This window comes from Dromaius novaehollandiae, chromosome 20, assembly GCF_036370855.1.
Source record: "Dromaius novaehollandiae isolate bDroNov1 chromosome 20, bDroNov1.hap1, whole genome shotgun sequence".
Lineage (NCBI taxonomy): Eukaryota > Metazoa > Chordata > Aves > Casuariiformes > Dromaiidae > Dromaius > Dromaius novaehollandiae.
Window position 1 is genome coordinate 5,481,959 of NC_088117.1, and position 25,172 is coordinate 5,507,130.

Here is a 25,172-nt window from a genome sequence, read left to right on the forward strand (position 1 = left end):
TGTGCACACGCGTGTGCCCGAGCCCAGGTGTGCACGCACGTGCAGGGTGCACGTGCCGGGGTGTGCACCCGGGGGGAAGGTGCACGCATCTGGGGGTGCAGGTGCGTGGGTGCACGCGCCCGGGGGTGCACGCATCTGGGGGTGCTCCCCGCCCCCCCCCCGGCCGCACGCGCCCCTGCAAGCCCCGGGGCGCGCGTGGCGGCAGCGGGAAGCGGGGGCGGAAGCGACTCCGCGCCGAAACTCCATCCCCCAGCATGCTGCGGGGCCCGGAGGTGACGTCACACCGGGCGGCGGCGGCGCGGGGCACGCCGGGGAGGAGAGCAGCGTCCCCGGGAGCGGCGGGCAGGTAGGGCGAGGGGGCGCGGGCCGCGCCCGGACCGGCTCCGCGCGGGCGCCCGCGCTCCCTGGAGGCGGGGAGGAGGCGCGGGGCAGGGGAGCGCCCGCAGGCCGCGGCCGCCCCGGGGGGCAGCGGGGAGGGCGGCGGGGCCGGGCCGGGCCGGGCCCTGCCCGCGGCGGCGCTCGAAGCCTTGGCGCGGGGGGGGACGGGCCCGGCCCGCCGCCGCTCCCGGGTGGGTGGGGGATGACGGGCGCCGCCGGCTCCCGTCGGCGGGCGCCGCCCCCCGGCCCCGTGCGCCGCCGCCGCCGAGCGGGGCCTGCGTCCGGCCCTGCCGCTCGGCCCCACAGTTGCGCACAGCCCCCGGGAGACCCGCTCGGCGACGGGGCGGACACGGGAGCGGGGCAGAGCGGCGCCCGGCGTGACCGCAGCGGCCGTTTGCAGGGAGCCGAAGCTCCTGCGAGCCTCCAGGCCTGCGGCGCCGATGGAGACACCCCTGCCCGGCTCTAACGGCCCGTGTGCTCCCTCCTAGCACACCTGGGACTTAGCCCAGCCCCATCGAATGGCCTGAGCACACGGCCGCTTCGTCACGCCAACAGCGCTGCAAACAGTTGCGTTCTGGGAACGTTTCCGTTGAGCCAAAGAACCCAACGCGTTATTTTCATGATTGTTTTGTAATCGGCAGCGTAATATTTTGATAAACGCTGTAGGAAGTCATAACCCAAATTTTCCAGCTTTATCCTATTATTTGAACCTGTTAATAAGCTAAGAATTACAAGTGAAATGTAAGTTAGTTGCACAATGCATGCTAAAAACTACAGAGTGGAAAGAGAAGCTACAGCAGGAAAATTCTTTGAATATAAGGAAATAAAACTTACATAATGTACGCAGGTTTCTAGCTTGATCCTCGGCTAGGGCTTTCTCTAATAGCCTCCTCTGCGTCAAAGGAACTGCCTCGGGAATGTCTGATACGCAAGAACAACTAGCAGCTAAGGAAACTTGTGTGAAGGCATGACCGAGTGTGAGATAAAGATAAAACTGTAGCTCTAACAGAATTTCACATTACTAAGACGCGTGGTGGCATTCTGATAAAAGGGTTTTAGATATTAAAGGAATGTCATATAAATCAACTTTCTAAAAACTAACTTAACAGAATCCCCTCCTCCATCTTCCTTTAATGAAAGTACATGTTTTAAAGATAACCTTTTATGTAACTCTTATGATCTGTTGTCTGTGCTGCTACTTCATCCTTCCCTAAGCAAAGTCTTTTGACATAACTCCAAGGAAAATAATAATAATAGATCTAGTATCCTATGTCTTCTTTTTAAAAATCATTTTAAAATACAGATTTTCATCCTTCAGAGGAATATTTCTGATCCACATGACAATGCCCAGGCTTCTGTTTCCACAGCTGAGATACATGCTAAGAATAAAAAGGAAATGTATTATTCAGTGTCAGCAATAGCAAGCGACTGGACTGCCGCTGCTCCCCCGGTGCAATGTGTATGCATTCATTGTGCTACCAGTCCAGGCAGCCGAGGATCAGATCCCAGGTTGGTACTTGGTGGAGATTCTGCTACACCACTGGATCAGTCCCTGAAATCTAGGCTGTAAAGAATGGTGAACTGGGCTGTGGATGAAAGCTGATAAATTCAAATGATGTGTTTTTTCTTTTGGTTTTTTTTTCCCCTCCTTATGAACATAAAGAACTTTTCTTCATTGCAACTGTCTTCTTCCACTTGAGCAAATCGTAAGCTGAAATACACCAAACCTTTCTGTCTGAAATGCTCCCAGGGATGAAGCAGGCAAACTCAGCAGGGAAGTGAGAGTGCTGCATGCGTGCAGCCATTATTCGGAGAAAGCTGGCTGTTCACATCTCCCTGTGACTGTCTCTCCATTTTAAAGACCAGCAACTTCCTTCGTCTCCCCCCCCCCCCGCCAGAATGTTTTCTCCCCATTTTTTTTAATGGCTAAGCAATGCAATAGCAAAGGTATTGAAACCCAGTCTACTGAATAATAACTTAATGATGAGAGCGCTATTTTGTTCCTTTCGAATGGATGGCTGCTTTAGCAAGAGACTTGCTGGGATCTGCTTCCTACTGTGAGGAATGTGAGGATGAAGAAACCTATATTAAAACTGAATGGCAACAACAGTGGCATAAAACTGAACCAAAACACAAGAGTGAGGTCAATGCTACAAGATTATGAAAGGAGCAGAAATTATATGCAATTAAGCTAAGTCTAAGAACTAATAACGAACACTTAGCATACATACTTTTAACAAATATTTGGAGTTGACTGTTCATTATTGCTAATAGCTGCTAGAACACTGCCATGTTAAGCTGTATTTTATTTGCATGCTGAAGCAAGATGCAGCATGGCAGAGGTTAATGACCTATACTGACAAAGAATCTTAGATGTGTATTTTCAATATGTACAGTCATTCACAAAACCAGTGGAAGCTGACAAATCATTCTGTCTAGTTTCACTTCCTAGCAAACATATGAGACCTTGAAAATTTATTTTGGCTATCCAGAAAAACAGATTAAAACAACCACATTTATTTCATTTGTATCTGATGTCACATCTGAACGTAGGTCTCCAGAGGTGATATATTAATGTCCTAAAGCATTGTACCATCTGGTACCTCTTTTGATGTGCAGCATTTGAATGCTTGGTTTAATCTCTCTGGGCTTCGGTAAATTATGTAAACTCAGAGGCTTGGCAGTGGGAGATGGGCGCCATGAGGAGATGATTCGGTCATCAATATCTATTGGGTTTCCTTATTGCTGCCATTACACTTCTTTCAGTTCTACTTATAAATTTTGCAAGTGAATAATTCTTTGCACTAGAAGCTGCAAGGTAGTTTTGGAATTTGCCCACTCTGAGATTAGCTATGATTAATCTACCCTTTCCAAATGTGGAAAAGCTAACTGGGTTTCTTTTTTCCAGGGTTGGGTGATAAATCAGAAATAAATTGCTTGTGTATGTAACTGCTGAAAATGAAATAAATCACGTTTTGTTTTTTCTTTCTGGACAGGATCAGAGCACCTTGGAATAAATGTGAGTACAAGATTTTGCACTGGCTACAGCTGCCTTGGAAAGCCATGGCTACTGCCCCTCATCTGAACTCGGATGCACTCCGAGAGGTCCTGGAATGTCCCATTTGCATGGAATCCTTTACTGAGGAGCACCTGAGACCCAAGCTCTTACACTGCGGGCACACAATCTGCAAACAGTGCTTGGAGAAACTCCTGGCAAACAGCATTAATGGGATACGTTGCCCCTTTTGCATCAAAATCACACGGATCACAAACTTATCTCAGCTCACTGACAATCTTACTGTGCTGAAGATCATAGACACCACAGGACTGGGTGAAGTGGTGGGTCTTCTCATGTGCAAGGTTTGTGGGAGAAGGTTGCCTAGACATTTTTGCAAGAGCTGTAGCTTGGTTTTATGTGAGCCATGCAAGGAGACATCACACATGCCCCAAGGGCACAGTGTCATTGCTATCAAAGAGGCTGCTGAAGAACGAAGGAGGGAGTTTGGGACGAGGCTTGCCAGACTTCGGGAGCTCATGGGGGATCTGCAGAAAAGAAAAGCATCTCTTGAGGGTGTCTCGAAAGACTTGCAATCAAGGTACAAAGCAGTTCTGCAGGATTACAGCAAAGAAGAGCGCAAGATCCAAGAAGAACTGGCCAGGTCACGCAAGTTCTTCACCACCTCTTTGTCTGAAGTGGAGAAGGTAAATAATCAGGTAATGGAGGAACAAGCTTATCTGCTGAATTTAGCAGAAGTGCAGATACTGTCTCGCTGTGACTATTTTCTTGCCAAAATAAAGCAAGGAGATATAGCTCTCTTGGAGGAGGCAGCAGATGAGGAAGAGCCAGAACTGACAAACAGTCTCCCAAGGGAGCTGACTCTTCAAGAAGTTGAACTCCTTAAGGTGAGCCATGTGGGACCACTGCAGATTGGGCAGGTGGTGAAGAAACCTCGGACTGTTAACATGGAGGAATCACTCATGGAAACTGCTGCATCCTCATCGGCATCATTTAGGGAGCCTGACTTGGTGCAAGAAGAGGCCAGCTGCACGCCAAATTCCTCACCAGCAAAGCCAAGGATGCCTGAAGCAGCAACCAGCATCCAGCAGTGTCACTTCATCAGGAAGATGGGTTCCAAGGGCAGCCTGCCAGGGATGTTCAATCTCCCTGTCAGCCTACACGTCACTCTCCAAGGAGAGGTACTTGTGGCAGACCGCGGTAATTTCCGAATCCAGGTTTTTACCCGTAAAGGCTTTCTGAAGGAGATCCGCCGGAGCCCTAGTGGAATTGATAGCTTTGTATTAAGTTTCCTTGGGGCAGACTTGCCCAATTTGACTCCACTTTCTGTCACCATGAACTGCCATGGCCTGATAGGTGTGACCGACAGCTACGATAACTCTGTAAAGGTGTACACCATGGATGGCCATTGTGTGGCATGTCATCGGAGCCAGCTAAGCAAGCCATGGGGCATCACAGCCCTGCCTTCCGGACAGTTTGTAGTGACCGATGTGGAAGGGGGAAAACTCTGGTGTTTCACAGTGGACCGCGGTGTTGGGGTAGTCAAGTACAGTTGCTTATGTAGCGCAGTGCGCCCAAAGTTTGTTACTTGTGATGCTGAAGGGACCATATACTTTACTCAAGGGCTGGGACTTAACCTGGAAAACCGCCAGTATGAGCACCATTTAGAAGGAGGCTTTTCAATTGGCTCTGTGGGTCCGGATGGGCAGCTGGGACGCCAGATTAGCCACTTCTTCTCAGAGAATGAAGATTTCAGGTGCATTGCTGGGATGTGTGTAGATGCCAGGGGAGACCTAATTGTTGCTGACAGCAGCCGTAAAGAAATTCTACATTTTCCTAAAGGAGGTGGCTATAATATCTTAATCCGGGAAGGACTCACCTGCCCCGTTGGTATAGCCATTACTCCCAAAGGGCAGCTGTTAGTGCTTGACTGTTGGGATCACTGCATTAAGATCTACAGTTACCACCTGAGAAGATACTCCACTCCCTAAAGGCATTTCTCTAGGTAAAGCCCCTTTTGTCATCACACATTCTTCCAGCCTCATTGCAATTTGACAGAAACCAATGTCAAACTTTCAGGTAGATTGTGCCATAACCCGAGGGGGTTTGGCATAGAGGCCATCGTATTTTGTGTTTAGAAGCAAAATAGCTTGCGTGGTGGTGTTCTGCATTTTTTTAATCTGTACAATAAAAAAGAACAAGCATGAGGGAAAGAACACTTTTGGAGTATCGGTTCTGTGTTAAATGACTGGTCACTCCATAAAACCCTTCACCTTCTTATGCCACATCTCCTACTTCAACCATTGCGTCTTTCTTTGTGCCATAAACACTGACTGACTGCTCTAAATCACTTTCCCTTAGAGGACTTAGAGAAGCAATCCGCTTGCTGTGGTACTTGCAAGGAACTCAGTAGCAGTTGTCTGGGCAACTACTAGAGAAAGCAATTTCTGATTGCAGCACTGCATAAAACAAAATAGCCCTCTTAAACTGCACAAAGATGGAGCTTTACTTTCAAACTGAAGAGTGAGGTTTTTCTCCCTCCATTGTTCTGGTATTCAGGAGATTGCCCGTTGTGCCATTTGTGAACCCTGTCTGTTCAATGTGAAGTGAGTACAGTGCAATCATGGGAGACTGAGCTGAGCCAGAAAACTGCCCTCTGATGGCAATGGGATTTTTATTACTATTAAGAGTTCTACTAGTTAAAAGGGGGGTAAAAACAGGGTGAGGGCTGGGGGGAAAATATGGGAAACGTACTGTTGATATTCACAGGTGATTTATGATTAAATGTATCTTGGAAACCGTCTTTGGAAGGCATGTTTGGTATCATGAAGATGTGGGAGGGGGGAAGAGAGGGAAGTGATGGGGAGTAAGACTGGGAAGTTGTAGTAAACAAGATTAAATGCAACGTACAGTGTATTCACCTGCACTTCACTATCCTGCTTTCCAGACCACTGCATTTCTTGATAGGTTTTCACCCATCTGCACTTTGTATGTGAAAGCTACTTTCTCTTGAGATAGGGATAGGAGGGATTCTTTCTCTTTTATTTGTCCTTAATACTTGGAAACACTTCCATTGGTGCATTGCCTTTTTCTCTGTGCACTGCAAAATGCTACATTCCTCAGCTTTTTTTATGGTACCAGCAGGCACCAGAGTTCATGTTCATCATGGCTTTGGGCCAAATGAAGCACAAAACTGCAGCTGTGTGAACCAAGGCCCCCACAGTGCTACTCTCCTGGCTGATAAATACGTACCTCAGTGTAGTGCTGCTTGCCTAGAATAGTTTACTGAAGAAAAGACGCATTTAAATAGGACACAGTGGTAGAGTGTTAATCTGCCACAGATAATAGTTACACTGCAGTGCATTTATTTGTTGCTATCAACAATATAGTTGCAAATTTTGGGGCACGACAGACAATATAAAAGCTGATTTTATAGCGGCTGCCATGCTACAACAAATTGTTTGCTATTTGTGCTACCACATATATGCAACAGGTGATTTTTTTTAAAAGATTTTTAAAATAATTATTTTTAGTGAAACAGCAAAGTAAAATGGGCTTCAGAGCAGCAGGCGCTCCAACCAATTGTTTGGCCCTTAGAAGGTTTCTGAATGAGCACTGAGAGCAGAACTCTTTTGGGTTGATTTTTATCCTCCTCCTCTCCCTGTTCTCGTCAGCCAAAAAGCTGAACAGGGCCAGCACAAAAAAAAATCCAGCTGTGTGATGGAGTTGCACCCTGACCAGGGTAACTTCCTATTTCTGTCGCTGTAATTTGCTGGAAGAAGCTTGTGGAGAAGGGAGCAGGTGCTTGGAGGGAATTATTAGCACAGTAGATGGTGGAAGACACTGAGGGAGTCCAAGGGAATTTAAAAATTCCCCTTCTCTCCTGAGCTGCTCTGTGTATTTACTAAGGCTACCGACTTCCATGTAATTATTTATATTCTCAGCTTCTCTCTTTTTGGGTGGGAGGGGGGAGTTGCCTAAGGTATGTAACAGCAATTTGGGCAGCCGATTGCATCTTGTATGTATGTTTTTGGGAGATGACTACTATTATTGGGACCTTGTGCAGTTAATTACATTGTAACTCAAGGCATTTTTCCAGTATTATGGTAATGGCAGTTCCTCTCTTTCTGATCTCTGCTAAACATCTCTCCTGTTCCTAAAAACTGCTTCAAGCAGGAAGCTACCGTGGACCTGAATAACTGAAGCAATATTATCTATGATAATATGTACCTCTGTCATATTCTGTTCCAATGGAATTTTTTTGCAATAAACGCCACACTACTAGTAAGACTGTTTCCTGGAGTGCTTAAACGGACATAAAGCTGATCCAGTAAACTGACTGTGCACTTAGTTACCCCAGTCTATTGCTGGTTACGCAGTTTAAACAAAGCCTCTGCCGTCTGTTTCCCACTCTCAGATTCAGAGGAAATAACACTACTTTGTGATGCATTTGTGGGCCAAGGTACTGGGATTGGTGCCTGGGTGTATGTTTAGCCAGCAGCTGTTGTTCTGTTCTTGGGTTTCAGGCAGAAAAGGGAAAGAGAAGAAAAACTGTTGTCTTCAGCCTAGGGTAGGCACTTCCCCTGACAAAGCTGAATAGTGACTATGAGATGATTTTGTAGTGCTGTATTTCTTGCAGTGGTACCCCCCCCCCCCCCACTGTTGTGATCATCTGCCGAGTGAGATGAAATGGAGTAATTAAGAATTGTGATGAAATAGTTTGGCTTCTGCTCTTTACCTGGAGACGGAATGTGTCTGGTTAAAAGTATGTGTTTGATTTTTAAAGATTGTGTAATAAAGGAAAAATTGATCCAATTAAAAGCGCATTGCAAACGGCTCGTTTGGTTATTAAAAACACTTCATCTCCTCCCTTTGGTGGCAGATTGTTTTTTATGGCCAGTGGGAATTAGACTTGCTATCACAATAGCTACAGGACCTCTTTTATGCTGTCAGGATGTGGAGGATAAATCTGATCTCTTTGGCAGGTCTCAAGTAACTCTATCTAACACTTCTCTACCCACCTCATAAACAAATACTAGAGTTTCTTATATCCATTCACACTGATAGTCCCATAAGGCCAATGTCTTACTTCTCGCTGTAGCTGATACCTGATGTTTAAAAGGCCTGGTCAGAATTCATTCTCACGCACTGCACTTAGTAAACTCTACTTGGAAGCTTGTCTGAACGGCTGGGGTCAGGTTTGCAGTCCTCACACGTCACTGACTCATTTAGGCACTTTCTGGCTTATTTTTGCCCCACTGTAGGGGTGATGTATTTTGTTAATAGAATTCACAGGGCTGGTACGAGGGTTCACCTATTACAGGGGGTAATTTTGATAAATGCTGCAAAAAATCTTGTTAGAAACAGCATATTTACCTGAAACCAAAGGAGAGCTAAACAATTTGCCACTCAGCTTTCAAAGACACCAGTTTGTCATCAGCACATACAAGGTCTCTTCTTTTTCTGTTACCCAGCTCAGTTTGCTGATCTGGGTGACAGTTTTTATTCCTTGTGCTCATCTCAGATGATCTGAAGCAGCTCTTTAAGCAGCTATGAGTTGCTAGTTTATCAAATGCATACAATCCTTGCAGAATGAGTGCCATGCCAGCACTGTTAGACCTACCCTGCCATTTTATGGAAAGGTATGATTTCTTAGGGTAGAGGCAACCAAGCCCTGAACATTTGTTCTGCTCTGAAATCAACAGCCACAGTTTCAAAAGGGATGAGGAGGAGAGACTGTTTCTTAATCAAAGGGGGCAGAGCTACAAAAGTAAAAATAAAGCCAGATGCTTTGAGTCTTTTCCATTGTATAACTTAAGTGATTTTTCTGGGTCATTACTCAATGTGAGGATTTAAAGTTATTTCATTTTGCACAACTAATTACTCTACTTGCCTGGCAATTTTGGATTACAATGAGCAGTGCATAAGGTCATTTAGCAGACTGTTTCACAGCACATATTTTAGTCTAAACTAAATTTCACAGCAACCAGCGAGATTGTTTTTTCCTCCTCTGAACAAAATGTCAAAATCTGAGGTTTTAAAATAAATATAATGATAGAAACCACATGCTGTAAGAGTGTTACAAAGGTAATGTAGTTGTTATTTATAGGAATAGATCTCAAGGACAGCGAAACTCTATATGCTTTACTTCTGACCAAGCAGAGCAAGGTGTAAGGGAAAGGAATGGTCTCCTTTAATAGATGCAAAGCTTGCCTTAAAGCTTTCTTAATGCACCTGACTGTGTCTAGGAATCGGAAACTAAAGGTTCCCATGGACTAGGTCAATCTTAATTGTGTTATGATGGTACCAGACCTAAAGGGAGATGAAACAGACCTTGGGAGGACAGAATGGCCCCTTAGACCCTACTCTGAATAATATGGACTGCTATTTTAGCAGAGCTCTAGGTTATGTCCTTAATATGGCTTATGTTTTATAAAGTTCTTTGTCTAAACTGCTGAATTCCCAAGAAAGCACAAAAGCATGAGTGCTGTAACCTCTTAAAGGTAAATGCAACCAACGACATATGATCCAAGAGAAAATAAGCAAATACAACTGTACTGTGCAGACCGATGGGCAGAAAGCCTTAGCTAGTAGGACAGGACCTGTCAGAGTACAGCCCCTCCACAGGCTATTCTAATAAGCAATCTGTCACTGAGAAGGAACATCTTTTACATCTGTTGCAGCCACTTCCCAAGTTCAGTTTCTTGGGTCCCAGCTTGGCTAGATAGCCTCAGCCGGGAAAACTCTGGAGATCTGCTGCTCATAGGAAAAGCAAGAAAAAAAAACCAGTTGCTCACTGAAGACCTAACGGACTACTGCAACCTAACACTGCGATTGCGTCAACCTCCAAATCGTCACACGTGCACAGCACACACCGGGCACATACGCACTCCTGCTCCTCCAGGCGACCTACTCCCAGTTCCCACCGCGGCACAGGGGAGAGGAGCGCTCTCAAAGGAGAGGAGCGTTCTCAGAAAAATCTTTTCTTTTTCCAAGTTTTCCCAGCTGGAGAACAGAAGTCTCCCACACTGCGGCTCAGCCAGCCTGCACAGTGCGAAGGAAAAGAGCTGTCACTCAACTACTTGACAAGATGAGACCCTCCACATTATTGCTGATAACATCTCCATTTTCTCTAAGTGCGGGAGCACTTCTAGGCACTTGTTCTGCATTTTGTGTATCTCAGTGGGAACGAGTGAGCTAGAGCGGCTGTTGGAAAATCCTGCCGGGGTTGTCAGATTTTGCTACTAGAGCAGCTCTTCCCTCTTCTCCCCAGCCAGCCAGGCTGATGGGCTGCACAGCGAACAGGCCTCTAACACACCTTTGCCAGCGTGGTCCCTGGCCGGTGTATTTGCCGGACAGAGGGATCTCCCCTTCCTCCTGTACATTTTATGCCAGAGTCTTAAATGCAACAGGAGGTGGCGCAGGGCATCACATTTGCCCCAGCTGCCAAATGAAGATGTTCACACGGTTGGTGCAAACTTAATGAGGTGCCACGAGCATTAAGCGCTAGCTTCAGTGGCAGAGAAAACCGATGCAGGCTCCAGTGAAACAGATCAATGGATGGGTCGATCTCAAGGTCCCTGCTCGGAGGCCCCTCCACTGAGTTACAGGATTGCTTGGTTATGTAGAGCCAGAGCCAAGCTGGCCCTAAAAAGGGCCTTTAATCACGCTAAATGAAATAAAATTAGGGTTTGGTTTTGTTTGCTCACAGGCTCACTTGGTTTCTAGAGGGGAGACTGGGGGAAGGCAAGCTTCCAGCCTTCGCCCGAGGTCTGGATGGAGCGCAGCACTGCACGCAATGGCTCCTTGTGCGTCAGAGAGCGGGAAAGGCTGCTCCGTCCCCTCTGAGATGCCGTGCCCCTACCTCCCAATACTCCTCATAACGGTTCCCGATGGCAGCCTGAGCAGCCCCAAAGCAATCTCACTCCTGCTATATTAGAGCCGACCGGGGGAAGCTCCCGTTCGCGTTGCCCGTCTGGTTCCCACCTGCAGCGCGAGATCTGTCTCCGCCACAGCACACACCTTATCTGCTAGCAGAAGGCAGGGATCGTTTTGCCCGTCTGCGGGCAGAGCAGACTGCGCACACTCGAGGTGTCTGCAGCACGCCCATCCCCGAGGGCTGCTGAGCACAGGCACTGAAAAGGGACAAACTTGCCGCTAGCCCTGGAGTGAACCAGATCCGTTTCCCTTCCATGCGGCTGAAGAGATCCATATGCAAACACCTACACATGTCAAGGGCTCTTGTGACGGCTCCCTCCTGCAGCCCGCGAGCGCGGTATTCAGGCTCTTCCAGCATCGGCAGCGGGCCAGCGTCTGGCCCGGCGGTTTGCAAGAAGTCAGACTGCCAGCGGCGCAGTTTCATGTTTGAGACAATGTTTTCAATTAGGGCTCGACGCACAGATTGTGCACTTTATTGGCAGAGGCCTCCTCCCGAGGCCTGCAGATTGATTTATGAAGTTGATTAAAATATTAAAATAATTTTGTGCGATGCTACAAACATGCCACAATGTGCATTTTTATCATTTCTGATGCCGTTCCAATTAGCTCAAGACTCCCCCCCTCTCCCCCTCCTCTTTTGATCTGCTTTGTTCGCTAACAAATTACAGTTATCCTGGCTTTATTTCTGTATTTATTAGAGATGATGCATGTGTGCGTTCTCGGCGCAGTTCTGAAATGGGCTGGCTAGCAGCGGGGAGCGCGACGAGCCAGAGCTGTTTCTGGGTTGAGAAGGTATACAGAACTGTCTAGCTAGAGCTATTTATTCAGGTCCTCCTTATGGCACTGGTAAACTGTGGGTAAATCACTGGAGGAGCTGGGAGTAAAACCCATCTATCTTCACCAACAAGCTCTTTCTTTTAGCTAACTGCGGATTTCTCCAGGAGAGAGCCCTGCGCTTCCCGTGACTCCCTTCTTCTCTGTCCACAAAGCCACACAACCTCCTCCTAGATATCTTCAAGAGTGCTAAGCATCCTCAAGGTGTTTCCAAGAGCATTAGAAGCACCATTTATAGCGCTTGTCCCCTCCATCGTGCCAATGGCCCCCAAGGGCAACCTCCCAGAGCCCCACGCTACAGACGGACTCATGCACAGGGAACAAGCACAGAGACAGCACCCGGTGCCTAAAGGCAACACAGAATTTAAAGACTTATATCTGAGCATTATGCACAAAATCCCAGTGTGGTCCCTGGGAGGCCTGTGAGTCCATTTGTGCTTCACTCTGCACCCCTAAATGGAGGCGGGGCAGATCTGCTAAAATTGCCACTGTAGCAGCTAAGCTAAACACTTGCAAATGATACGACCACGCTCCAAATCCTCCCAGAGCATGTGGTTGGGAAGGGCGCTCTGAACATGCCTGGCACGCGCTGACAGCACCGCATTCGGTACTGAGGATCCAGCCACAGCCACGCGAGAGACATGGGGTGGGCACAGCTCCAGCCACGTGCGCTAGGGCTGTGTGGGGACAGGGGAAGCCAACAGCAAGCCTTGGATAACTGCATACCATGTACTAAAAAGGAAACTATTTGGGTGAGGCGAAGCCACTATTTGGGTGAGGCGAAGCCAGCGAGACACTACTCCGCTCAAGGCCTGGTGGTTCCCTGCAGCACCACGAGCTTTCGCTATGGACCTCCGAGAACCGAAGCCATCCCTGTGGCGTGGGCAAGGCAGGGGCTCAGAAGCACGAGATGCTTCATGAAAGAGTCAACACATTGCCACTGTTCCTCTCCACTCCGGCCTGGACACCATGCCCGTGAAATGGGGGTGATGCTATGAACCAAGCTCGAACAGCACCAAAGCACTGCTCATACTGTTTAGTCCCACCACCGAACAGAGTCCTCTCTCATTTGCACCCCCTAACGCTGCAGTAACCCCATTTCTGCAGTCACTCTGGATTTGAATGGGCCCCACCAGGAGCAGGAGCTGCCCCGAGTCTCCTCCCCACCGACGTGCCTGCAGAGGGATTCCAGGGAACCCATCGGAATGATCAGTAACATCCCAAGCACGTAAACAACACACGTCCACACTGCCTTCTCCTGCTAAGTAGGGGCATTGCTATGGCAAACTTCATTTATCATTATTTGAAAACAAAACAAATGAGTACAGGGTGTCATAAATATGCTCGCAAGAATAGCTGCGCTGGGTAGAGGGAGAAAAAATAACTGAAACGCACCGAGGGGGCTGGCGGCAGCGTACCCCGGCTCTGCTGGGTTGCACTAAATTAGGCCACGTGCAGCAACGCACGCAAGACAGGATGAAAGTGCCTTTAAAACCTCTGTTACTGTGAATCCTACAATATGTCCTAAGCACCGACAGAAACATCAGAGTCCTTTTCAACAGAAAAATATCAAGCCAAGGGAATATCCCAAGCTCCCTGGAGGAGAGAGATGAATGGGCAAATGGAAGGCTACAGCGATAAGGGAGTTTTTATAAACATAACCTAATTGTATTACTTCAAAGTCCTGAAGTTTATTGCCCTGTTTAATGATGTGTCTCGTTATTTATAGTGTAGCACAATGAGTCTGCTATTGATTTAATACACTTCCTTAAAGACCGTCATTGTCACAAGCAATAAAACGAAGCTATTCCGAGACAGCTCAATTATGTCACATCTATATAAACCGACCCAAATCACCCAGGGCGTTCTGGGGCCACTGCAGCGGGGCTGGGAAGCGGCCGACGAGGGTGGCGGCGCGTTCGGTTCGAAGCAAGAACGACAGCTCCGGGCCTGCGGGCAACCTTGGAGCTGCCTCAGTCATGCGGCGGCTGCAAGGTAGCAGCGGGACTGGAGGGTTCGACCGACGCGGGAACGCTGCCTATGGACCCCTGCAGCGATGGCGTGGTGCTGGGCCTTTGGTTTGATCCCGCTAACAGGCACAGCCACAGCCACGGTGTACGCGCTACCCCGAGAGAGCGGCTGACCCAATGGAAAACAGGAATAAAACGGGCTGCGGCAGCATTTGTGTGCCAGCCTGTTCCCTCCAACCTCCTTACCTTTCTGGTACTGGAGCCAGAGCTGCTGCTGGACCTTCTTGCTGGGGAAGTGGATGGTGCAGCTGAACTCGGAGCCGTACAGCGCCTCCGCGATGTAGTGGGAGCCAAACTGCTGGATGAAGGAGAGCAGCTCCTCCCGGCTGCTGTCCTTGCTCAGGATCTTGAGGATGTTCGCAAAGCCTGTAAGAGTAAAGCCTGGTATTGGCAGGTTGGCCAGGCAGGGCCAACGGCGACAGTCCTTGAAGAAAAAAGCCCCCAAGATCCCCTGCTTAAAACACACGTCCCTAAGTAGGTACAAAATCATTTCCTCCTCTGTTTTCTCAGTGGCTTATATAATCTTTTGCTAACCACAAAACACGTTATTTACCTCGGGCTGCAGCTTTGACATCGTTCTATGATTCCTCTACACAAAGAAATCGTCAGGGACGTACATGTGAATGCATGCGTACACATACACACACAAGCTCAGGCCTGTTTTGCAGAATGCTAGGGCATAAATCAATGGTTTCTGCAGAGGATATGCTTGGCCTTTGTTACACAGGGATCATAGCCAGAAAAGTTGTCCAGGTGTAAGAATGAATTTATTATAGATTGTACAACAAACCATCCCCAGCGTAAATACTCCGGACAACTGATACCTATTTTTAGAAGAGCTGGAGGCAGCCCAGAGCAACTTGAGCGGTTGGGTAGACAGCAATTCACTGGATGCATCAAAGGCGGACGGGGCGGGGTGAGCTCTGCAGACAGCTTCGCACTGCCCTGGAGCAGCACCACCAGAGCCTTGGAGGAAAAACCCAACCATGCATTCCAGGCGTTTGCAAGAGGCAGGGATGCTCTTACAGTGGGACCACTATTTTGTCAAGACCAAACATTGCAAAGAGGCTTTTTCTAACCAGGACACAGTAAGCAACCTCAGCTCAGCTGCCCAGCCCTCTTGCTTGGGCCAGGATTAGGTATTTCACAGAGGGGAGTCTAGATTTGGAGAAGATGGACTCTCTGTCCTGGAGCTGGCAGGTGACTCGAGGATGGAGACACTCTCCCCCTGCAGCCTTATGCAGGGATGGAGAGCTCTGGCTGATCGGCTCTGCTTCGTGGGCTGGACTGGGTCTGGTGGGCTTGCAGAGGTTTTGCTCCCCAAGGGGAATCTGCTGTACCAGCAATCTGCAGTGGCACAGGTCACCAGAGAATGGCCGTGCATCCAGCTGGCCAAGCAGCCCCGTATCCCCTGCCTGTCTGCGGGGGACCCGGGCTCATATGGACCAGTTGGGGTGCTACGGGCTCCTCTCCCCTCCACACACAGGCACAGTTTTGCCTAGTTCGGTATCTCTCTGTTTAGGTCGCCTGCGTGTGGGACGAGGCACCAGTATTTATCCTCACTGCTCTGTAGAAATGATCCATCTTGGAGGCACTGGTGGCTACATGATGCCTTGGCATCATTTAGAGCTGGCCAGCATCAAAGTTTTTGGTCCAGGGGTGAAACTGAAAACATATTACAAGAAAATATGTCATAGCTGTCACCAAAAGGAGGTTAACTGGCTGGCTCGTTGGCTGATTTTTCGAAGGAAAAGCTTTGTTGAATAACAAAGATGAAAAATTCATTTTGAGCTGACCCCAAATACTTTGTTCAAATCCAAGTGGGTTATTTTGTTCTGGGGCTGTACAGCCTTTTTGTACTAAATCCTTTTCCCCTCCATTTAAAAATAGGTTGATTTTTAAATGAAAAATGCTGCTTTGAAATGGAAAGACAAAACATTTCAGGTTGCAACAAAATGTTTCAGCATTCCTGAAACAAAATGTGCAGTTACAGAAACGTGGCAGTGAAATGTTGTGACGTTTGCAGAATCCTCCCTCCCGCCCCTTCTTCATCTGCAACTCCTTGCTTAATGTGACCCACATTTACAAATGGTTTTGGGTCCTTTTGAAATCCCACTTTTCGGGAATTTACTATTTGCCATACATACATATATACATCCCCACCTGAATCCTTCCTGTTTTATTGCTTATTAGTGTAATCCCAGCTAATCATGCAAACTGTCTGCCTCAGTTTCCCTCCTGCAGAAAGGAGATGACAGTGACAGGGCTGGCTGCGTTAGCTACCACCCGAGTAGAGCCCGGAGACGCAACGTGATGGAGAAATGCTTTGCATGACTGCGCGTTGCGAAGCGTAGGTAGTGACGGGAGCGCCGGTGGCGAGAAGACAGCCTGCCTGCCTGCCCACGTAGACATGCTGTCTCGCTGCCGGGAGAAACACGACCGCGCGGCAGGCAGCCCTCACCTGCCGAGAGGGTGATGGAGCTGAGCTTCACCCGGTACAGGTTGCTTCGGACCCTCCAGTGCTGCACCATGGGGTAGCCCATTGCTTCGTCGTACTTGATGTCTCCTGCAAAGACAGAGCCGGAGCTCGGGGACCGCTGACCGGACCGCCAGGCGCGGACGTGCTCGAGGAAACGCTGTTTGCACACGGAGCATTTTCTTTGCTACGTGCTTTGGGGCTACAAACGTGGCGATAACAGGGATCGCAACCTCGGCCGGCGGATCGCACCGCTGCAGACCCCGGGCTCCTGAGGAGGCTGGCGGGAAGCCACCATGGTGGCGGTGCGGGCAGGCCGCTGCTCCGAGGGAGCTCGCAGGGCCCCCGGGATCGCGGGGGACCCCGGCCAGGGCTGGGCATGAGGAGGGGAGACGGGGCGTTCGCCTCCGTGGGGGCTGAGCCACGCCGCGACCCTGGGGGCCCACCGGCACGGCTCGTACCGGTGAGAAGCTGGAGGTCGGGAAGGGGCTCCGAGAGGACGCCGCGGCACTGCTCCTCCACGGGCAAGGGGATCACCATGAGGCCGTCGGCCAGCTGGGGGAAGTCCTTGATGAAGTTATTCTCCCTGCAGAGAGAAAAAGAGAACTCCAAAGCAACGATGCAGGCCACGTCCGGGCGGAGGGGCTGAGCTGCCCTCACGGCACCGCAGCCGGCCGGCTCAGGAGGCCGGCGGAAGTCTCCCAGCTGGGTTCCTTGGAGCAGGAGAAGACCAGGTCCCTCTGTGCTGGACGGGGCTTCCCTCTGCTGCCCTGCCTTGGCAGCGGCCCTTGGCCCAGCCCCGGCCTCCCCGCGCCAGTGCCCGACCCCAGTGCGCTGTGCCCGAATTTGCCCCTTCCCACCATGTGCAGCCTTCTCCTCGTCCAGCAAAGCTGTCGAGCACCAGACTAGGCCCTGATGGCGCTCCACGGCCACCAGCAGCAATGCAGCCGGCGTGGATTTGACCTGGGTTGACCGGCTCTCCAAAAGCAGAAGCTACATTTATAGACAGACACCAAAAAAAGCTGAAGCATGTCACCCTCAGTGCAGCCTCACCACACCCGCGGGATCTTTCCTAGCCTCAGCACGCTCAACACCGTGTAACGCGCCCCTAACGAACCGCTTCGAGGACACTGATCCTGGGAAAACCATTTGAAGCGGCGAGCAGGCAGCTCCGCGTGAGCTGAGCTCCCCCAGTAACCAAAGCGCCTCGCGCCTCCGCGGCGAAAGCAGAACGGGGGTGGATTTTAAATATTGATCGCAGAGTCAAAATATAGGGCAGACGCTCTGAGTACGCCGTGCACCGAGTGGCAGGGGGCTCGCCACAGCGAGAGGGAGGCTCCCGCAAAATGGAGCCCTCCTCCTGCTCCGGTCTGGGCCCGCGGCCCCCCGGGAGGCCGCAGCCCCGTGCACCCAGCCCAGGGATGCTCCCTGCCCCGATGCGGGATGCTTCCCCTCCCGCCGGGCTAACGCCGAGAGCGGGGCCACGGGCATGGTCCTGCCACAGGCATCGGTGCAGACGCGCGCCTGGCCCGTGGGGCTCCGCGTGGCAGGCTGACGTGATGATGAACGCGCGAGGCATCTCCAGGAGAGCTGCGGGGCTGGACTGCTGCTTGGCGAGCTGGGGCTGGGGCCACTTTGCAGAGGCACTCGCTGCCCTCCCTGCTCCTGCTGTGCGGGAAGGAGCGACAAAAGCTCTGCTCTCCCCATCCAGGCCTGCGTGGGAGGGGAGACAAGCGCCCCAACAGCCCTCCTGCTTTCTCTGGAGCGATTCAGGCCAAACTTGTGAAAGCTGAGAGCGGCGGGGCAGCAGAGACGCTGCCCGGGGCGGCAGGGCTGCGTGGGCATGGGGCGGATGCTCGCCGCATGCTGAGCAGCAGCCCGCGCTACGCCCGCCATCTCCAAGGCACCTGATTGCGTCTCATGAGCTTCACTTTAGGCACTGCCAGAGAAAAAGTGTTTTATTTGTCTGAGGGGAAAAAAAAAACCTCTCGCTCACACATATGCTCACAAATCTCCTATTGATCACACTCCGCTCTGCATCCCCAGTGGCAAAGTGGTGATTTGCTGTTCTAAGCCCTTCGCTGTCTTAGCAATGCAAATGGGTAAGTGCAATTACTCCAGGAGCCTCGGGCTGTGTGGGTGGTTGGAGGCAGGGGCTACAAAACCAGGCGAATCTGTAGGGAACATGGGAAGGAGCATATGGGTCTCTCTGCTGCTCCGCCTCAACAGAAAAGAGAGAGAAGCGCCAGTAATGCCAAATTCCAGAGCCCAGGAAAAGCAAGACGCAGCACCGCAAAATGAGAGGAGGCAGCAAATCTTCCCCTATGCAGCTCCACTGGGGCCAGTCTGCCACACCAGGGGCTGGGGACTGTCCCCTCTGTGATGGGTCAGCCCCACACTGTGCACCAGAAAACCAACACGAGAGACAGGCGGGTCACACAGGCCGTCCAGCGTAGTACCCGACCTCGGGGAGCCCCAGGAGGTGATGCATAGGGGAGAGAGCAGGACCCACTTGCGGTGCCTTCCCAAGCACCCTCCCAGTTTCCAGCTATTTGAGTTAAGTGTCGGGTCTGGTTATGGTTATGGCATGTCCTCCCTAGCACACACGAGCTCAGGGAGAGGGAGAGCACTGCCGGACAAGCTGCCTCCTGGGTGACAAAAACGTCTGTCCTGTGCCCAGCTGAACAACAGCAGCGGCCGCATGGAAGTGCTCGCTGTGCTTGGAAAGGGCTCCGAGCGGCTCACCCCGCACTCCTAAAACACGGCACCTCTCCCATCCCCTGGCTGTCAGGGAGCACCTGCGGGATGGGGAGACTGCTCTGTCCTCCTGGCTGGGGGAGGCAAATGTCTCCCTGCCACTGTTTAACACAGACAAACACATCCCAGATGGACCGCGGGACGCTAGCCCTGGTGCCCTGCAATTGCACCAGCTGGGGCAACACATCTGCCCCATCACGCAGCGTGACTGGACCATGCAACCACTTAGACCAGGCTGCGGCAACCCCGTTACGTGTCCATAAAACCTGCTCCCTCCTAGAAACCTGTGCCGTTCTGCTGCCATTACAGGGAGGCCAGAAATATCCACTGGATCTTCTGCCACGCTTCACAGCAGAAGCCAGGAGACCGTATTAATCTAGCACATTATATCCAATTACAGGTGAGAGAAGACTCATAGAAACCACCTCTCCTCCACCACCCCAAATGAATGCATCCAGACCATTTCACGGACACCTGCCCGTGTCCGGCCTCACAGGCCAGCTGCCACGCCGCGCAGAGCTCCTCCGAGCGCACTGTGCACGCGCTGGGCGCATTGCACAGACACGTCTGCGCTCAGCCGGAGGAAGCTGGGCACGAGCCCAGTGTGTTTGGGGTGGAAAAACAACAGCTGCGGTGGGTGGCAGCCCGTGTGCCGTGGCAGCGACGGAAGGAGGGAGCTGAAAGGAGAAGCCACACAAAGCCAGGTGTGAGGATAATCTGTATGCAATGGCTGCTAGTCAAAGCTGATGCCTCTATAAAAAGGTATTTACTGAAAAGCTGTGCTCCGCGGTGCTGCTCGCTGTAATGCCATTTGCTTAAAGAGCTCTGCAATCAAAAGGTTGGGGAAAAACAAGGGGCAAGTGCATGCACTTGCAAATAAAGGCCTGTGCATACATCAGTGTGCATGCACGCATATGTCCACAATATGCTGCTATATTTGAGCACGCAGCGTTAAAAGACAGGACTTCGGGAGCAGTTTGATGACACATTTTTGCTAGCAAATCCTTTCTGCGTCTCCTCCCTCCCTTCTGCCAACAGCTGTCTTTTCTCTTTGGTAGCAGGTCAGCACTGTTCACTTCCCCACCTCCAACCACACACACGCGCCGCTCTGCCGCACAAGCGCCGGTCCCTGCAAACGAGGAACGAGCCGCCGGAGAGCGGAGGGGAGGGAAACGCCAGATCTCTTTGTGCGGTGCGGGACAGCAGAGCATCCCACAGCCTCCGCACGGAGCTGCCGAGACAGCGCTGCCCTGTGCATCTGCACCGCGCCGAGCCGGGACCTGCTTCGGGCAGGGCAAGGTGAACGGGGAGGGCAGAAAGTGGTGGCAAGGAAAATTGTTTCGGTGAGGGTCATCTTCCCTGTGCGTCACCAGCGGTGCCGGGCGGCGTGCCCCAGGCCGCGGCGCGGAGGGCGGCGTGCTGCGGAGTCTCAGCCGGCAGAGGGCTGTAGCTCCTTTTCCACCACGTCTTATTAATAACCCTGCGGCTGGCAGCGCTGGCCACCGTGAATCACAAAAAGAGTCGCTGCCAGGCTTTCGCGCTCTTTAGAAGCACTGATCAAAGCCCCCACGTGCAGACCCTGACGAGCTCTGCGCGAGGAACAGAAACGCGGACGAGGGGCGGAGATGCGTCGGGAGGGCTGTGACGGCTCTGAATCACCGGCCACACCGCGAGCCGCCTGTGCCGACTCGTGCGTACCCCCGCCGGGGTGGACGCGTGTCTGCCTGGGTGCACGTCCGCACCGCCGGCACTTCCGCACGGGTCCAGCATCACATGCAGTACCTGTGTTTGTGTGCAGGTCCATGCGGTTTCCGTGACCTTGTGGCTTCCACCAGCTCCGGAGCCAAATTTATTCCAATCAGCTCAGGAGAGAGCCCACAATACCTATCTGCTCTCAGCACCTCATAGCCACGCAACAGGCACCCTCCTCTTGCGCTTCTTCTGCCCTCCAGCACCTCCCCGCTATTCACAGAGCAGATGTCTCATACTCATAAAAGTAACAAACATGCTGTTGATTTTCGATGCAACGCACACTGAATTAACTTGTTCACTCTCATCCGTCTCCTGGAAGGGATCTGCAAGTCCCTAAGGGCATTTTACAGATAGTGAATTATTATACAAAGAAATGTTTTTTCTCCCTCCCTGCCCCAGTCCCCAGTAGCTGCCACTCCAGAGTCCTTCCTTTCCTTGGGGATGAGCCAACTCATAGGTAAATGAGTCTTCATGTTGAAAAAGGTCAAATGTCCCAAGGCTTCACTAACGTCTCTTACTGGCAGGGTGGGCTGCAGAGGAAGGCACTACGCTGGATTAAACTGGGTTTAAAATCTTAGCTTTGACAGACACACTGTGTAACCTTGGCCAAGCCGTAAAATCCATCCATCGCCTCAGGTGAAATGGAGATGAGAGCTCTCTCCTCCACCGAGGTGCTGGTGGGGTAAAAGCAATTAGTGACTGCAAGGTGCTCAATTACCAGGAGGAAGGGGGTCAGGCAAGAAGAGCCTGCTGGGTCAGTATCCTCCTGTCCTTTGAAACCTCAATATACAAAACCAGAGATTTTTTGGGGGAATCTGACCTTACATAACACACCCAAGGTCATGCAATTAATCGCTGGAGCGTAGAACTGCATCACTCTGCTCAGCAGCGCCGGCCTCGCGTCACACAGCCCGGGGAGGGGAGGGGAGCTCTCAGAGGACGGGCGAGAAGGGTGGGCAACCCAGCACCACCGGAGATGCGCGCGGCGGCGGGGGGAGCGGCAGCAGAGCTGGAGGTCAGCTGGAGCAGCTGGCCTGGACGGTGCTGCAGGCACCGTGCCCAGTCCAACGTGGGGCTCTGCTAAGCCCTGGGGTACTTTGTCCACAAGCCAGGGCACTGAAGGCCAGGGCCAAAATTGAGGTGTCTGTGAGCATATTTTGGTCTGTGGTAGTTACAGATCAGCTAGTGACTCATATTCATTTCATTTTACTATTAGCAGCACTATTGGGTGAGGAAGCACTTCTCCTCCTAGGCTCAGTCGGCTGTGGCTTCCTCCCTTCATGCTTCATTCTCGAAGGACGTGTCCTGGAGGCCAGACTTCTGCCTGCCATCCCTTCTACAGCTCCCTCTGCTTACCCAGAAGATTTTCACAGCAAGATCAGACCATCAGCTCAAGTGTGGCTTCCTGCCTCCATCAGCAGCCGACAGTGGATGCACATGATGCATCTCAGCAACCGGGCAAATATATTCATGAAGGGGTAATAAATAAATAAATAAATAAAATGACCCCGCAAGTGATTAGCTGATGGCCTGAAGCATAAGATTTAATTACCCTTATCTGAGCCAGCACAGCTACAAACGTTAATCACATTATCACCCAGTATGGTTATGTTCAGGAAAGCAGCTATGTGAGGATAGCACTTTCTGCACAGCTATACTATTCATGTCTGTGATGACATCTTCTGTGGCAAGAATAATTTATTAGTCTTCTTTCTGTCCTGCAATGGCTTGGGGAGAACAAGATGGATTTGAGGTTGCCTAATTCATCACGCCAGTTTTTGAACCAACTTTCCTTCCAGCTTTCTCACAGGGGCGGCTGTAAGCTCAGAAGAGCCCAGCTTGCATCTGACGTGGGAACATTCAGGGAGAGCTCCTTCTTTTTAACTTGCAATCACAAAAAATCTGATCTGGAGTCACAGGGAGACAGTAAAGAGGGTGTCCTATTTCTACAGTTACTTCGGAAAAGGTAGGCACACTGTAAATCTCACCCGAGACTTTGTCTCCGTGACCTCAGGCACCGGTGAATTATAAAGGCTGAACATACGCCGTGTGAAGTAGCCATTACTTACGCCAAATTTACTAGTCATTAATTTTAGGGAGTCCCCGCTCCTGTATAATGAGACAGGATAAAAAGGAGAGACTAACCAGTTTCTGCCAGGCCCTTTAGTCTTCTCTAGCTCCCTAACTGAACAGCCTCTCTCTTTGCAGCGACGCTCAGACAGGGCAGGAGGAGAGAGGAGCGTTACCCCGGGGGGGCGGGATTTACACCCAGCTCTGTGCTCTGAGCAAACGTGGGCTAGCGAGCGGCTGGTCCCACCGCGCGTCCCCGGCATCGCGGGGGCTGATGCGCGCAGCTAACCCGGCTCCGGATGCCGACGGCACTCGGCCACGGCGAGAGTACGTGCCAGAGCTTTCGCTCCATTAATAAACAGCTCAACAATATTCAATAGCTGCTCTACCCCCTCGGTTCAGGGAAAATTAGCATTTAAATTGAGGTGTTTCAGGGAGGTAAATCATGAGAGTGCCGGGACTGGAGCGCACGCCTGTCTGCGGGCGCTGACGCACGGCACCCGCACTGGCAGGCCCGGCTCGCGGGCCCGGCGTGCACCACCCTTCCCGCGGGGCCGCAGCACCATGAAGTTGTCTGCTCTGCACCTGCGAGGCGTTGAGGGCCGTTCAGTCGATCACCGCCGGCGAAACGCCGCGGGCTCCGTCTTGGCGGCTCTTTGCTCCCAGCACAGGAATACTAATGGCGGTGCCGCCCGGCTCCTCTTCCCCGATGGTGATGGCGGCTGAGCGGAGGAAGGCGGCTGCCCGCCCGGAGACGGCGGGTCCCGCACCCCGCCACGAGCGCCGGCTGCAAATGCAGCGTGGGTCCGTGCCACCCAGCTCGGCCCTTGCCCGTGACTCGCGGCACAACGGTGGGAGCAAGCGAACGGCCGAGGGGACACGGGACTCTGAGGCTGGGACCACCAAGGCTGACTCTGTTCGTGGGTCTGGTGTCCCCCTCGGGGCACGGTCACCCGTGGGACCTGTCTGCCCTGATGGTGCCAAGCCCTGCCTGACACCAGGATGCCACCGTGACCTCCAGAAGGCCTGGCCAGCTCTGGGCACCATCACCAACTGGCTGCTCGACACAAAAATAAGGAGGCCTCCTGCGGCCTCCGCCAGAGGAGCTCTGCTGGGAGCAGTGCTTGGCGGCAACACGAAGGGCCAGGATGGTGATGACGGGCCTGGTGAAATGAAACTAGCAGTGGAAGCAGTACTGATCCCCCGGGAGCCAGCAGAGACGGGGAAGTGGATTCAGGCCAGCGAATAGCTTATTCACCAGAAAGCATCATTTTTGTTGATCTGGAACTACTTGTCAACTCAGTTTGAAGCTGTTGTGGAGCCTGAGCAGAGAATTTTTTTTCCAATGAAGATGGAGGAAGCAATGCTTCTCCTCAACTTATGGTGCCTCCTGCAAGGAGGACTTACCAGCATCTGAAATGGGTCTGCCTCCAGCTCCTCCATTAGCACAGTGCACGCAGCACTGACACGGCTGCGCAAGGACTCAAACGCTCGGTGGGGAGACGGCACGTGGGGGCAGCAGCGGCTACAACCCCTAATAACCCTGTGGTTATTACAACCACAAACTCAGCAAACACTGTTGCCACGGCACTGCTGGGTAACACGGGGGCACAGGCTCCCCTTCCTCCTCCTTTACTTGAGCAGCGCTAAAATGTCTTGCTTTAACTAAAGTCAAGTCCAAACCGAATTTGCTGCTGCTTTTCCGTTTCGCGTTAACTGACAAGAACATAAAAATCATTTCATGGTAATCTAAACCACAACGCCGCTGATTTTTAGTTTGGCTGTTGAACCGATAAATCAATTCTTCACACCGCCCTTGTCAGATCTGCCTCCTGGGCTAGCCGGATCCCACTAACTTCCCACTAACTCCTCAGGAGCTGCCTGCCCAAAGTGGACAGCACCGTACTCTAGAAACAGGGGA

General features: G+C 51.5%; 2 protein-coding genes across 4 annotated transcripts in view; one reads left to right on the forward strand and one right to left on the reverse strand.

Annotated features, from left to right (window-relative positions):
• The window catches only part of ASTN2 (astrotactin 2), a 426,223-nt gene that overhangs the window by 131,749 nt on the left and 269,302 nt on the right, over positions 1-25,172 (reverse strand). For both annotated transcript variants that reach the window (XM_064523655.1, XM_026113784.2), the window contains 3 exons: positions 17,134-17,258; positions 16,658-16,762; positions 14,383-14,562 (listed from right to left, as the gene is read on the reverse strand). In XM_064523655.1, the coding sequence (XP_064379725.1) occupies positions 14,383-14,562; positions 16,658-16,762; positions 17,134-17,258 (410 nt within the window). The remainder of the gene's footprint in view (positions 1-14,382; positions 14,563-16,657; positions 16,763-17,133; positions 17,259-25,172) is intronic.
• TRIM32 (tripartite motif containing 32) lies at positions 240-8,218 on the forward strand. 2 transcript variants are annotated; one of them, XM_064523657.1, is made up of 3 exons: positions 292-346; positions 1,746-1,887; positions 3,375-8,218. In XM_064523657.1, the coding sequence occupies exons 2-3, from the start codon at positions 1,775-1,777 to the stop codon at positions 5,383-5,385; spliced, it is 2,124 nt and encodes a 707-aa protein (XP_064379727.1). In that variant the 5' UTR covers positions 292-346; positions 1,746-1,774; the 3' UTR covers positions 5,386-8,218. The 2 variants fall into 2 exon arrangements, with proteins under 2 accessions (XP_025969556.2, XP_064379727.1); XM_026113771.2 differs by lacking the exon at positions 1,746-1,887 and having other exon boundaries at positions 240-346.

Coding starts and splice junctions, on each gene's coding strand:
- TRIM32 (XM_064523657.1), top strand. CDS start 1,775: ATGTATTATTCAGTGTCAGCAATAGCAAGCGACTGGACTGCCGCTGCT. Junction 1,888..3,374: donor AGCCGAGGATCAGATCCCAG/GTTGGTACTTGG, acceptor CTTTCTGGACAG/GATCAGAGCACCTTGGAATA.